This window comes from Macaca thibetana, chromosome 5 (assembly GCF_024542745.1).
Source record: "Macaca thibetana thibetana isolate TM-01 chromosome 5, ASM2454274v1, whole genome shotgun sequence".
Classification (NCBI taxonomy): domain Eukaryota; kingdom Metazoa; phylum Chordata; class Mammalia; order Primates; family Cercopithecidae; genus Macaca; species Macaca thibetana.
This window is the reverse complement of record NC_065582.1, coordinates 139,187,819-139,200,239: the sequence shown is the minus strand read 5'-3', so window position 1 is coordinate 139,200,239 and position 12,421 is coordinate 139,187,819. Positions and strand designations below refer to the sequence as shown.

Sequence of the window (12,421 nt, the reverse complement as noted above, 5' to 3'; positions counted from 1 at the left end):
GCACAGCAAAAGAAACTACCATCAGAGTGAACAGGCAACCTACATAATGGGAGAAAATTTTTGCAATCTACTCATCTGACAAAGGGCTAATATCCAGAACCTACAAAGAACTCAAACAAATTTATAAGAAAAAAAACAAACAACCCCATCAAAAAGTGGGCAAAGGATATGAACAGACATTTCTCAAAAGAAGACATTCATACAGCCAATATTATATTTCAATGCATGTCCTGATTTAATAATGGAGTGGTTAACTAACCAGATGATATTTTTTCTGAAAATGGACTAAATAAAGTGAGATGTGCTGACCAATGGTGCTCAAATAATACTCTCAAGTATCCCTAAGGCTTTTTCTTTAATGGTGCCACAAATGTTGGATTCTAATTTTATTTAAAACTATTATAATTATTTTTTGCTGCACACCTACAACCATCCGATGCTTGACAAAGTTGACAAAAACAAGCAATGGGGAAAGGACTCTCTATTCCATAAATGATTCTGAGATGACTGGCTAGCCATATTCAGAAGATTGAAATTAGACTGCTTCCTTACACTATAGTTCATATTTTTCATCCACATTTAAACAGGATATCAGGATGCCTTATAATCACATCTTTTCTAGAATCATGCTTTAGAAAATCATGTGTGGGGCCATCCAACTCAAGAGGGGTTAAAGACTTAGATGTCAAAAAACAAACAAACAAACAAACAACAACAACAACAACAAAAAACACAAAAAAACGGCCGGGCGCGGTGGCTCACGCCTGTAATCCCAGCACTTTGGGAGGCCGAGGCGGGCGGATCACGAGGTCAGGAGATCACGACCATCCTAGCTAACACGGTGAAAGCCCGTCTCTACTAAAAAAAAAATGCAAAAAATTAGCTGGGCGTGGTGGCGGGCGCCTGTAGTCCCAGCTACTCCAGAGGCTGAGGCAGGAGAATGGCGTGAACCCGGGAGGCAGAGCTTGCAGTGAGCCGAGATCGAGCCACGGCACTCCAGCCTGGACTACTGAGAGAGACTCTGTCTCAAAAAAAAAAAAAAAAAAAAAAAAAAAAAATGGAAGTTAACCTCAGAAATACCATTCTGGACAGAGGATCTGGCAAAGATTTCAAGACGAAGACAGCAAAAGCAATTGCAACAAAAACAAAAATTGACAAATGGGACCTAATTAAACTAAAGAGCTTCTGCGCAGCAAAACATCATTAGAATGTTGTTCATCAACAGAACAAACAGACAACCCACAGAATGAGAGAAAAATTTTGCAAACTACACATCTGACAAAGGTTTAATATCCGGAATATATAAAGAACTTAAAGAAATCAACAAGCAAAAAATGAACAAAGCCCTTAAAAAGTAGGCAAAGAACATGAACAGACACTTTACAAAAGAAGACATACATGCATCCAACAAGCATATAAAAAATGCTCAACATCACTAATCATTAAAAGTGCATATAAAACCACAATGCGATACCATCTCACACCAGCCAGAATGGCTATTATTAGAAAGTAAAATAATATGAGATGCTGGTGAGGTTGCAGAGAAAAAGGAAAACTTATACACTGCTGGTGAAATGTAAATTAGTCCAGCCATTATGAAAAGCAGTTTGGTGATTTCTCAAACAACTCAAAACAAAATTACCATTTGACTCAGCAATTCCCTTGTTGAGTATATACCAAAAGGAATATAAACCATTGTACCATAAAGACACATACACACATATGTTCATCTCAGTATTATTCACAATAGCAAAGGCATGGAGTCAACCTAAGTGGCCATTAACAGTAGACTGGATAAAGCAGATGTGACACATATACACCACAGAATACTGCAAAACCATAAAAAAGAATGAGATCATGTGCTTTGCAGCAACATGGATGGAGGTGGCAGCCTAAGTGAACTAACACAGGAACAGAAAACCAAACACCACATGTTCTCACTTATAAGTGGGAGCTAAACATTAAATATTAATATATATGGACACAAAGAAGGGAACAACAATCACTGAGGCATACTTGAGGGTGGAGGGAAGGAGGAAGGTGAGGATCGAAAAACTACCTATTGGATACTATGACTATCACCTGGGTGGTGAAATAGTCTGTACACCAAATCCCTGTAACATATAATTTACCTGTATATCAAACCTGTATATGTACCCATGAACCTAAAATAAAACTTAAAAATATATATAATAAATATTTTAAACTGTAATAAGAAGCATTAGACTGTCACCTGTCCTATGTTACTTTTTTAAATGTCTTAGTTGCTTTTTCTATTGAGGTAAAATATACATATATAATTTACCATCTTTACCACTTTAAATGTATAGTTCAGTGGTAATTAATATACTATATGCTTATATTTCCTTTCATCACTCCCTTTTCTTGGTCTTTGATAACTACCAGTTTACATTCTATGTTGAGATCCATCTTTTTTAGCTCTCACATGTGCATTAGAACATGCAATATTAGTATTTCTGTGCTTTGCTTACTTCAATTAACATAATGGCCTCCAGTGCCACCCATGTTGCTGCATATGACAGGATTTCATTTTTACGGCTGACTAATATCCCATTGTCCATATCTACCACATTTTCTTTCTCCATTCATCTGTTGATAGGCACTTAGGTTGATTCCATATTTGGCTATTGTGAATATGTTGCAATAAATATAAGAATGCCCCATGTTAACACATTCAAGATCACTATATTAACTTGTGCTGCCAGGTTAAATTATGCAGAGCATTGAGCACCAAGTAAAGCTTGCCTTTAATCTATCATTAAGTACTTCTAGAGACCAACTATTTATGGATGTTCCTAAACTAATTACAATGGTGTCATTGACTATAAAGGTGGTTTCTTGGCACAGGGATTGGGGCTGTTGTTGTTGCTGTTTTCCCAATTCAGGGTAGCCTTTGCTTGGTTATTTAAGAATTTAGAAGAAAGTACTTCACTATTTATAAGAATTTTCTCAATGCTGTATAAATAAAATGCAACAAAAGATAAATTGGTAATGAGAGAGGCTTAAAACCATAATTCTCATCATAATCCCTGCTTTTAGAAGTGTGTGTCCATTAAAATGGATCAACATTGGAACTTATAAGGTGATTTTATATTAACAAAATATGGTTTTTATTTATTTCATTTGTACTTTACATACTGAGGTTCCTTATCAAATTTGTAAACCATCATTGTAGCAGGATTTCTTAACCTTGGCACTACTGACAGTTTAGAAAAGCTAAGTCTGTGTTGTTGGGGACTGTCCTATGCATGGTAGGATGTTTAACAGCATCTCTAGGCTCCATTCACTAGATTCCAGTTTCAAACTTTTAGTTCCAGATATATTTCCAAATGTCCCCAGTGAGGCAAAATCATCTCTGATTGAAAAGCATCAGCTAAGTTGTAGAATCATAGGACTTGCCATATTTTAGTAATTCCGAGAGAATGTTCCCCTCTTGACAGTTTTTGAATTCATAAGAAGCTGTTAAACAAAAAATATGGTAAAGGAGAATAGTAGATAAATGCATTTTTAATATTTATTGTGGTTTTTTTGTTTAGGGTGTTCGAATCACTATGAGACTAAAAAAAGAATGTTGCAGAACTGTATTTTTAGACAACAAAAGATATTCATGATGTATTGTTAAGTGAATAAATTAATTAACCCATATGATCAGGGGAATGGAAAGCATAGTGTTTTGTAAAACATTTTGAAAAAAAATTTTTAATTAAACTTGAAAATTCCTTTTGCTTCGAAGTAATGCTTAAATAAATTCAAGTAAATTTGTTATTATAAATTCAAATAAATTGACCAATGTCCTGTCTATGAAAAAGTATCAAAAGGCTTCAAAAGGTATCCTCTGTGAATTTTCTTCTTTCATAGTGAAAGCCAAAGGAAAATTGGAAAAAGGTAGGGTTTTTCCTTTTCCTTTAAGGAAAAGAAGCCTTTATTGCTGATAGTTTAGCACGAATGACCAAAGCAATAACTCACCTTGGAACCTCAAAAATCCTCGGAGATGGATAGCTAGATAGATAGAGAGTGTGCATATATATATACACATGTGAATATATCAGTGTGTGTATGTATATACACACTTATACAGTTTACTGTAGTACAGTACATATGCTGTGTACATAAAGTACTACAGTATATTCAGCGCCCTTTCATTTGAAAAAATAAAATGGAACACAAATGCCCACAAAAGGATGATTAGAAAATACATTATTACATTTCCACACAATTGTAGTAAATTTTTAAAAAGAGCTTATTATTTATTAATGCAGAAGCAAATTCATGATGCATTGTTAAAGAAAATAAGCAAAGCGCAGAGTAGTGTGTGTTGTAGGCTACTGTCTTAAGAGGTTATCTCCCTAAGAAGACACAGCTGTGCTTCTATTTACATAGAGTATTTTAAGAAAATTTCAAATTGTAGCTGCTGGAGATTAAGATAAAAAAGAAACATCATTTAATTTGAATTTTTGTGTTGTTTAACGTATGATTACACTTTATGGGGAGGACCGTTACATTTTTAAAAGTTCTTTGTCATTCAAAAGTGAATCGAAAGGTTGTAAATGTGGACTCACCATCTGAATATTAGTTACTCTCAGACTTCACTGACCAGAAAAACATCCCAGGTAAGAGAAAATGAAGAGATAATGAAGTCCAGATAGGATATGTAGAGTTAGAGTACTTGAGTTTGAATAAACACAAAAGCTCAACTGGAGGTGGTGAATATGGTATTAACTCTCATCCTAGGATAGTGTTTCTTCCTTGGTTATATGCTACCTGTGGAATATAAGTGGACCAGAGTTTCAGAGACAAATCTGACAAATCTCTCTAACAGTGGGAAGTGTGAAGCACCTTAAGTCACAGAAGGCTGGTTTCGTTGTTGTTGTTGTTGATGATGATGATGTCGTATTTAGTTGTAGCAAGAAAGGAAGATAAGCTTTTTATGTATAATGTAGATTCCTCCCATTCACAAATTCTGCAGATAGTAGCACAGACATTGCTAAAGTGATAATAAAAATAGAAAGGGTCATGAGATAATAACAGCTATAATAATGATCATCATTTGGAGAGCACTTCTTAAGTATGGGGCACTGGGCTAAAAGCTTTGCACACATTATCTCTTTTAATTCTCACAGCAATGCTCTGTAGTAGGTGCTTTGATTAATGAGAGGACTGAGTTGCAAGGAGATAATTTAATTAATGCAAACTCACGCCACTTGTGGGCAACAAAGTTAAGACTCAAACTAAATCTGCCTATCTTTAAAATTTTTAGTCACAAAATATTTTAATAGCTTTATTGGGATATTATTGAAATATGGCTATTGCAAATTATAAATTTGCTACATTATTTATGAAAGTAATGTAATCCTCAATAAAATATTAGCAAGCTAAATTCAATAGCACATTAAAAGGATTATATACAATGACCAAGAGGGATTTGTTACTGGGATGCAAGGATGTGAATTAATCAATGCTATATACCACATTAGCAGAATGATGGATAAAGACTACATAAGGATATCAATAGATGTAGAAAAGCATTTGACAAAATGCAACATCTTTTGTGGCAAAAGCTCTCAACAAAATAGGTATAAAAGGAACTTTCCTTAACATAATCAAAACTGTATATGAAAAATCTAGAGCCAATATCATAATCAATAGGTCTTGGGATTAAAGCTGGGGCATTACACTACTTGACTTCACATTGTAATACAAATATATTCTGATCAAAACACTATGGTAATGGCACAAATACAGACATATAGGCCAATGGAACAGAATAGAGAAACCAGAAATAAATACATACACTTGTGGTCAACTGATCTTCAGCAAAGGTGCCAGGGCACACAATGGGGAAAAGACAGTCTTTTTGACAAATGGTGTTTGAAAAACTGGATATCCACATGCAAAATAAACAAATAAATAAATTTGATCCCTATCTCATGCCATACATGAAAATCAACTCAAAATGGATTAAATCCTTAAACATAAATATTGAAACTGTAAAACAACTAGCAGAAAACATAAGGAAAAACCTTCTTGACATTAGTCTTAGCAATAATTTTTTAAATATTATACCAAAAGTCCAGACAATAAAAGCAAAAACAGGTAAGTGGGATACATCAAACTAAAAAGCTTATATGCAGCAAAGGAAACAATAAACAAAATGAAAAGGCAACCTATGGAATAGGGAAAAATATTTGCAAATCATATACTGATAAGTGTTAATATCCAACACATATAAAAAATCACATACAATTCAATAACAAAATATAAATAATTTTAAAATGAGCAAAGAACCTAAACAGAACTTCTCAAAAGAAGAAATTCAGATGGACAACAGGCATATGAAATAGTGCTCAACACTAAATCGTCAGAAAAATGCAAATCATACCCACAATGAAATACCACCTCATACCTGTTAGGATGTCTATTGGTAAAAAGACAAAAGACAAAAGCGTTAGCAAGAGTGTGGAGAGGGAAAAGAACCCTTGTACACTGTGAATGGAAAAATAAATTAGAAGGTTTTTGATCTTGCTTCAGATGACTTTGACTAGTCAGAGTCTTTCATGATTCCATATAAATTTTATGATTATTTCTTCTATTTCTGTAAAAAGTACCATCTGGATTTTTGAATGTGTAAGATGGTTTTGGGGAGGTAGTATGAACATTTTGACAATATTATTCTTCCAAGACATGAACATGGAATGTCTTTCTATATATTTGTCTTTTTAAACTTCCTTCATCAATGTTTTATAATTTTCAATGTACAGGTCTTTTTTTCTCTTTAGTTAAGTTAATTCCTAGGTACTTTGTTGTTGTTGTTAATGTAAATGAAGTTGTTCTCTTAATTTACCTTTTGGAGAGTTTGTTATTAGTATATAAAAATGCCACTGATTTTTGTGTGTTGATTTTGCACCCTGTAATTTTATTGAATTTATTAGTTCTAATAGTTTTCATGGAGTCTATAGAATTTTCTACGTACATAATTATGTCATCTGCAAAAAGAGATAATTTTATTTATTTATTGTGATTTGGATAGCTTTTATTTAATTTTCTTGCTGATTGCTCTAGCTGGGAGTTCAGTACCATGTTGACTAGCAGGGCCAAGAGTGACCACTCTTGTTTTCTTCCAGATCTTAGGGGAAAAGCTTTAATTTTTCTGCATTTATTGAGATGATCATGTGGTTTTTATTTTATTATGTTGTATCACATTGATTGATTTGTATATGTTGCTGATTGTTGCATATCCATCCTAGCATTCCAGTAATAAATCCCACTTGGTCATGGTGTATGATCCTTTTGATATGCTGTTGAATTTTATTTGCTAGTATTTTATTGAGAATGTTTGCATCTAATTCCATTAGGGATATTGGCCTGTACTATTCATTTCTTGTATTGTCTGTCTAGCTTTGGAATTAGAGTGAAGCTGGCCTCATTAAATGAATTTGGCAGTTTTCCCTATTCTATTTTGTGGTACAGTTTAAGAAAGGTTAGTATTAGTTCTTCTCTGAATGTTCATGATTATTTCTCATCCATGAACCATCTGGCCCTGGGCTTTTCTTTGTTGGAAATTTTTTTATTACTGATTCACTCTCCTTGTTTGTTATTTGTTTGTTCAGATTTCTGTTTTTTATTGACACAGTTTGGGTAGGTTGTATGTTTCTAGAAATTTATCCATTTCCACCTGTTCATCTAGATTATCCAATTTGTTGACATATAATTATTCATAATAGTTCCTTAAAATCTCATAAAATTTTGATGCCTTGTTTCTACCAACTGGTAAACATGATTTGGGGCTAGGAAGCCTGGAAATGAAATGTCATCACTTTTGTAATGTTTTCTTTTTTATCTCTCCACTCTATCAGAATCACAACCACAGCTGCATGTATGATGGATCTTCGAAGATATCCACTGGATGAGCAGAACTGCACCCTGGAGATTGAAAGTTGTGAGTTACTTGGACAGGGGCATGAAAAGGAGAGATGCTTCTTTGACCCAATGGAATTCAACTTCTCACTGAGTTAATTAGTACCAGGATTTTTTAGCTGCACTTGTCTGACAAGTTTTCAAAGGGTTTATATTGGTGGCTCAATGAAGTTATTGTTTTGAACAATTAGGGAAAGTTCACTTATTTTAGATCAACAATTTATAAACTCATACTTTCTCCTTCTCAGAGTGTAGTTTCTCCCAAAGTCTTCCAATATCCAAGCTGGATTAATAAGAAAGGAAAGATATTTTAATATTAAAAGAGTTTGTGAGATTGTTTTGACCTAAACTATTGTAAATTGTCTTTTAGAAAAACATTATGTTAGTGTCTTGTGTGAATAATGTGTCTTTCCTCATGAAAAGAAAAAGATGATAAATTACACTCATGAGACTTATGCTTTGCACCAAAGACTTGATGGTTTTTAAGTCTAGTGACTAATTTTAGTTTGTCCTCTTGGGCTGCTTTTTCACTGATTGCTTTCTTAACAATTCAAATATTTCAGCTATGAAGATTTAATCTGACTATCTTTTTGTGATTATTTCTCAGCCATCAGCCTGTAGGTATTTGAGAGCATTAATTGTGAACACCAAAGCTAAGCCATTTCTTGGTTTTCAGAGGTGCAAAAAAGTCCAGTAGCTAATCAGACCATTATTATAGTACCACTTAATGTAATGTTAGAAATTGACAGATGTTTATTTAGATCATCTAAAATGCTTTCTAGATGTAAACATTAAGAAAGTAAAGGAAAATGGGAAAATTCCAGGTCATTCTATAGTATTGTTGAAGAATGAATGTATTTCCCCAGTGTCTCATCACGAAGCAATTACATTAACCTTCTAGTTCCACTGTATACATAGAAATAGATGAAGGTGTTAATGTAGATGTAATTACAAGTTTAAATATAGACATTGACCTACTACCACCAAAACCTAGAATGAACAAGAAAATTCATGAATAATTCTCTAATAAATATTCTAATTTTAAATCTCATTATATAAAGAAGTTACTAGGTATTGAAAGGTGTTTATATATATAAAGTATTGATGGTAACTTTTGGTTCAGATACCAAAAATGACCATATTCAAACCATAGGAATGAACTATGTAAACTCAATCTTATACTAATAGCTAATAACACTTTATAAATAAGGCAGAACATTAGTTCACCAAGTAAATCATTACTTTTGGAACTGATATAGAAAGAGAAGGATAACTCATGGGTTGCCCATACATATTAGTTGTTTTTTACCCTTGACCACTCTTCCATTGACTTTCTGATTTTTTACCTTGGCTTCTGCTGAAGAATATTAACATACAGCAACCTCTTGAAATTGCAAGACCTTATGAATTGTGTCATTTGCTTAAAGGAGCAATGAATTTTGACAAATACTTGAAATTGATTCCGTGTTTTAAATTGTAAGTTCTAAAATTATCAACACTTTCTCCCAAAATGCATACTTTATTTACAATGGATACTGAGTTTTTCTATTATAGGTTGACATTTTTCTTTAAGTTTGAAGATTTATTTATTCATATTAAAAATAGATGACTTTAAGTCCATTTAATATAACATATAAGGATCAAAACTATAAATGAAGCAGAAATTAAATGTAACTTTTGTGGGGAAGGGATGGGGGAAGCCCAGGCACCCAGATAGCCCAAAGTAATCATCAAATATGATGTCAGGTAATAGATGGTGACCCAGACATATGACAATCATTGAGGCAGTTGAGCAAGATGCAACTAGTTGTCTGGACATACAGATTAACACAGTAACTGAGACTCTAAAATAAGCTAATATGTACAAATTTGAAAAGATGGTAATTATCATCGTGATCCAGCAGTTGGTCACAGAACTATAATCCCTAAAGATACTTACCTAAAACAAAGCAAAAACTCTTGACTGTAGGAACTTGAATAATGAGGAGTGTAAAGAGGCAGGAACTTAGGAGAAAGATTTGCATAACTAAAGCTGGGTATTTTATAACACCTTTGTGACATAAGTATTTGTAACAACACTTGAGAGATGATATACTTGAGGCTCAGAGAAGTAAAATAACTTACCCAGAGTCACAGGGCAAAAAAAGTAATGGAGTGAAAAAGTAATGGAATAAGAATTCAAGCCCAAGTGTTCTTCTCTTCATCACAGAATCCTGAATCAACAGGTGAATAAGGGAGCATACCATCAATAATTAGAAGTGTAGGTTGGTCACGGTGGCTCGCGCCTGTAATTCCAGCACTTTAGAAGACCAAGAAGGGTGTATCACCTGAGGTCAGGAGTTCGAGACCAGCCTGACAAATATGGTGAAAATCCATCTCTACTAAAAATACAAAAAGTAGCCAGGTGTGGTGGCATGCACCTGTAGTACCAGTTACTCAGTAGGCTGAGACAGGAGAATTGCTTGAACCCGGGAAGCAGAGGTTGTAGTGAGCTGTGATCATGCCACTGCACTCCAGCCTGTGTGACAGAGTGAGACAGTGAGACTCCACTTCAAAACAACAACAACAACAATAATAATAATAATTAGAAGTATAGCATTAACTGGAAACACTCTTGGCTAGGTTGGAAATGCTGAATCAACCAAAGACTGGTCTGTATTTCCTAAACTATCCCTGATAAATTTCAGTATAGATCCCAGAAGCTGAATTTCGCTTTTAGATCAAGGGTCAAACAATTGCAGCTACAGGGAGAAAGTAGCTTATGGATGCAGGAAACCAAGCAGGCCTTGATTCTATTGATGTTACCCTTAAAAAAAGAAGAAGCTTCTGATGACAGCATAATTTAACTTCAACACTTTACTTAAAATGAATCCCTATTAACAATAGATAAACCAATGTAGAGTTCATAAATGTTAAGAATAATAATTTTAAGCAGTAAATTAGAATATGCCCATGTGGAGTTTGAATGAGCTTTGCTTGTTTCTACCTAAGTACATAATCAATATGTTGCTAAGTTTTAATAAATACTGAATAGATTATTCATCTAGGTTTTTTTTGTTTGTTTGTTTTTTGTTTTTTGTTTTTTGAGATGGAGTCTCCCTCTGTCACCCAGGCTGGGGTGCAGTGGCCGGATCTCAGCTCACTGCAAGCTCCGCCTCCCGGGTTTATGCCATTCTCCTGCCTCAGCCTCCTGAGTAGCTGAGACTACAGGCGTCCGCCACCTCGCCCGGCTAGTTTTTTGTATTTTTTAGTAGAGACGGAGTTTTACCGTGTTAGCCAGGATGGTCTCAATCTCCTGACCTCGTGATCTGCCCGTCTCGGCCTCCCAAAGTGCTGGGATTATAGGCTTCTATTCATCTAGTTTTTAACTTTTCACAAAAAACGTGTTATCTTCTAAAACAGCACTTTCTGACTTGACAGTGTATCAAGACTATACTGAGCCTTAAAGTAATCACAAATGAGAGGCTCTAGTGTCAGTTGGGAAATAAGAATGATCAAGTAGACATCACACTGATGTAAGATTGAACCAATCATGTTTGTGACCAACAGAGTGGAAACTTTGCCTACATTACAAAATTCACGAGTTTGCATGTTCTCCCATCACAATCTCAAGGCTGGCAAAATGTTTTCCTTGGTTAGGTCCTTTGAGACAAATTAAAGATGTTTTGCTTAACTTGATGTCATCTAATCAAGTATAATTGAAAAAGTCATAAAGACTTGTTAAATTGAAAGTTTGCTTGAACTTGGAGCAGATTAATAGCTCTGTAGCCCTAGGATGCTATAAAATGAGTCAATTACATATAGAAAAATCAATCAAGGAATTTAGTCTAAAGTATATTTGGAATCTGAAATCAATAACAGTATCATGTGAAGGTTTGATAACCACAAGCTTCATGGAGATATGGAAAGGGCTTGGGATAATAATCATGAAGGAATCAGGTAGTACAGATTAAAAAAGATCCGGACTCTAATCTCATCCACTCATTTACAGTAGATGTTGTCACCTCACCACACCAAAATGATAATAATAAAAAGAAAAGCCATTTCAGGCCTGAAATCTCTCGATTTCACTCATCTTCTTTAAACTTCCTTATTCTTCACCACTATTCTGAGTTAGCTCTCTGTATTTCACAGGAAGATGTGTTTCTATTTCTTTCTTAGGCTAGCCTTGCCCGCTGTGCTTAGAATTCCATCTCTTTCTTCCTCCTCTGGAAATTATGTTTAGTACACACACACACCTCACCCCTGAGCTCTCAGATCCTCAATCCTGCCCTGTCTACCTCTTTTCTCACAGCTTATAAACTAGTTGAAAACTCTTCTCATCTTAAAACACCTGCACTCTATCCCCACATTTCCCTGAAGCTTTTTCCTAATCTCTTTCTTTTTCTCCAAAGTACTTGAAAGGATAATCTATATCTGTTGACTATTGCCTCAACTTCCTCTCAACCCACTGCAATCTGGCACCTGCCTACCCATCTCCCGCCTC

At 34.5% G+C, this 12,421-nt stretch overlaps 1 protein-coding gene across 3 annotated transcripts in view; it reads left to right on the top strand.

Moving 5' to 3' along the window:
* GABRB1 (gamma-aminobutyric acid type A receptor subunit beta1) overlaps positions 1-12,421 on the top strand; it is a 450,438-nt gene that overhangs the window by 332,691 nt on the left and 105,326 nt on the right. For all 3 annotated transcript variants that reach the window (XM_050791609.1, XM_050791610.1, XM_050791608.1), the window contains one exon: positions 7,875-7,957. In XM_050791609.1, coding sequence (XP_050647566.1) covers positions 7,875-7,957 — 83 coding nt within the window. The remainder of the gene's footprint in view (positions 1-7,874; positions 7,958-12,421) is intronic.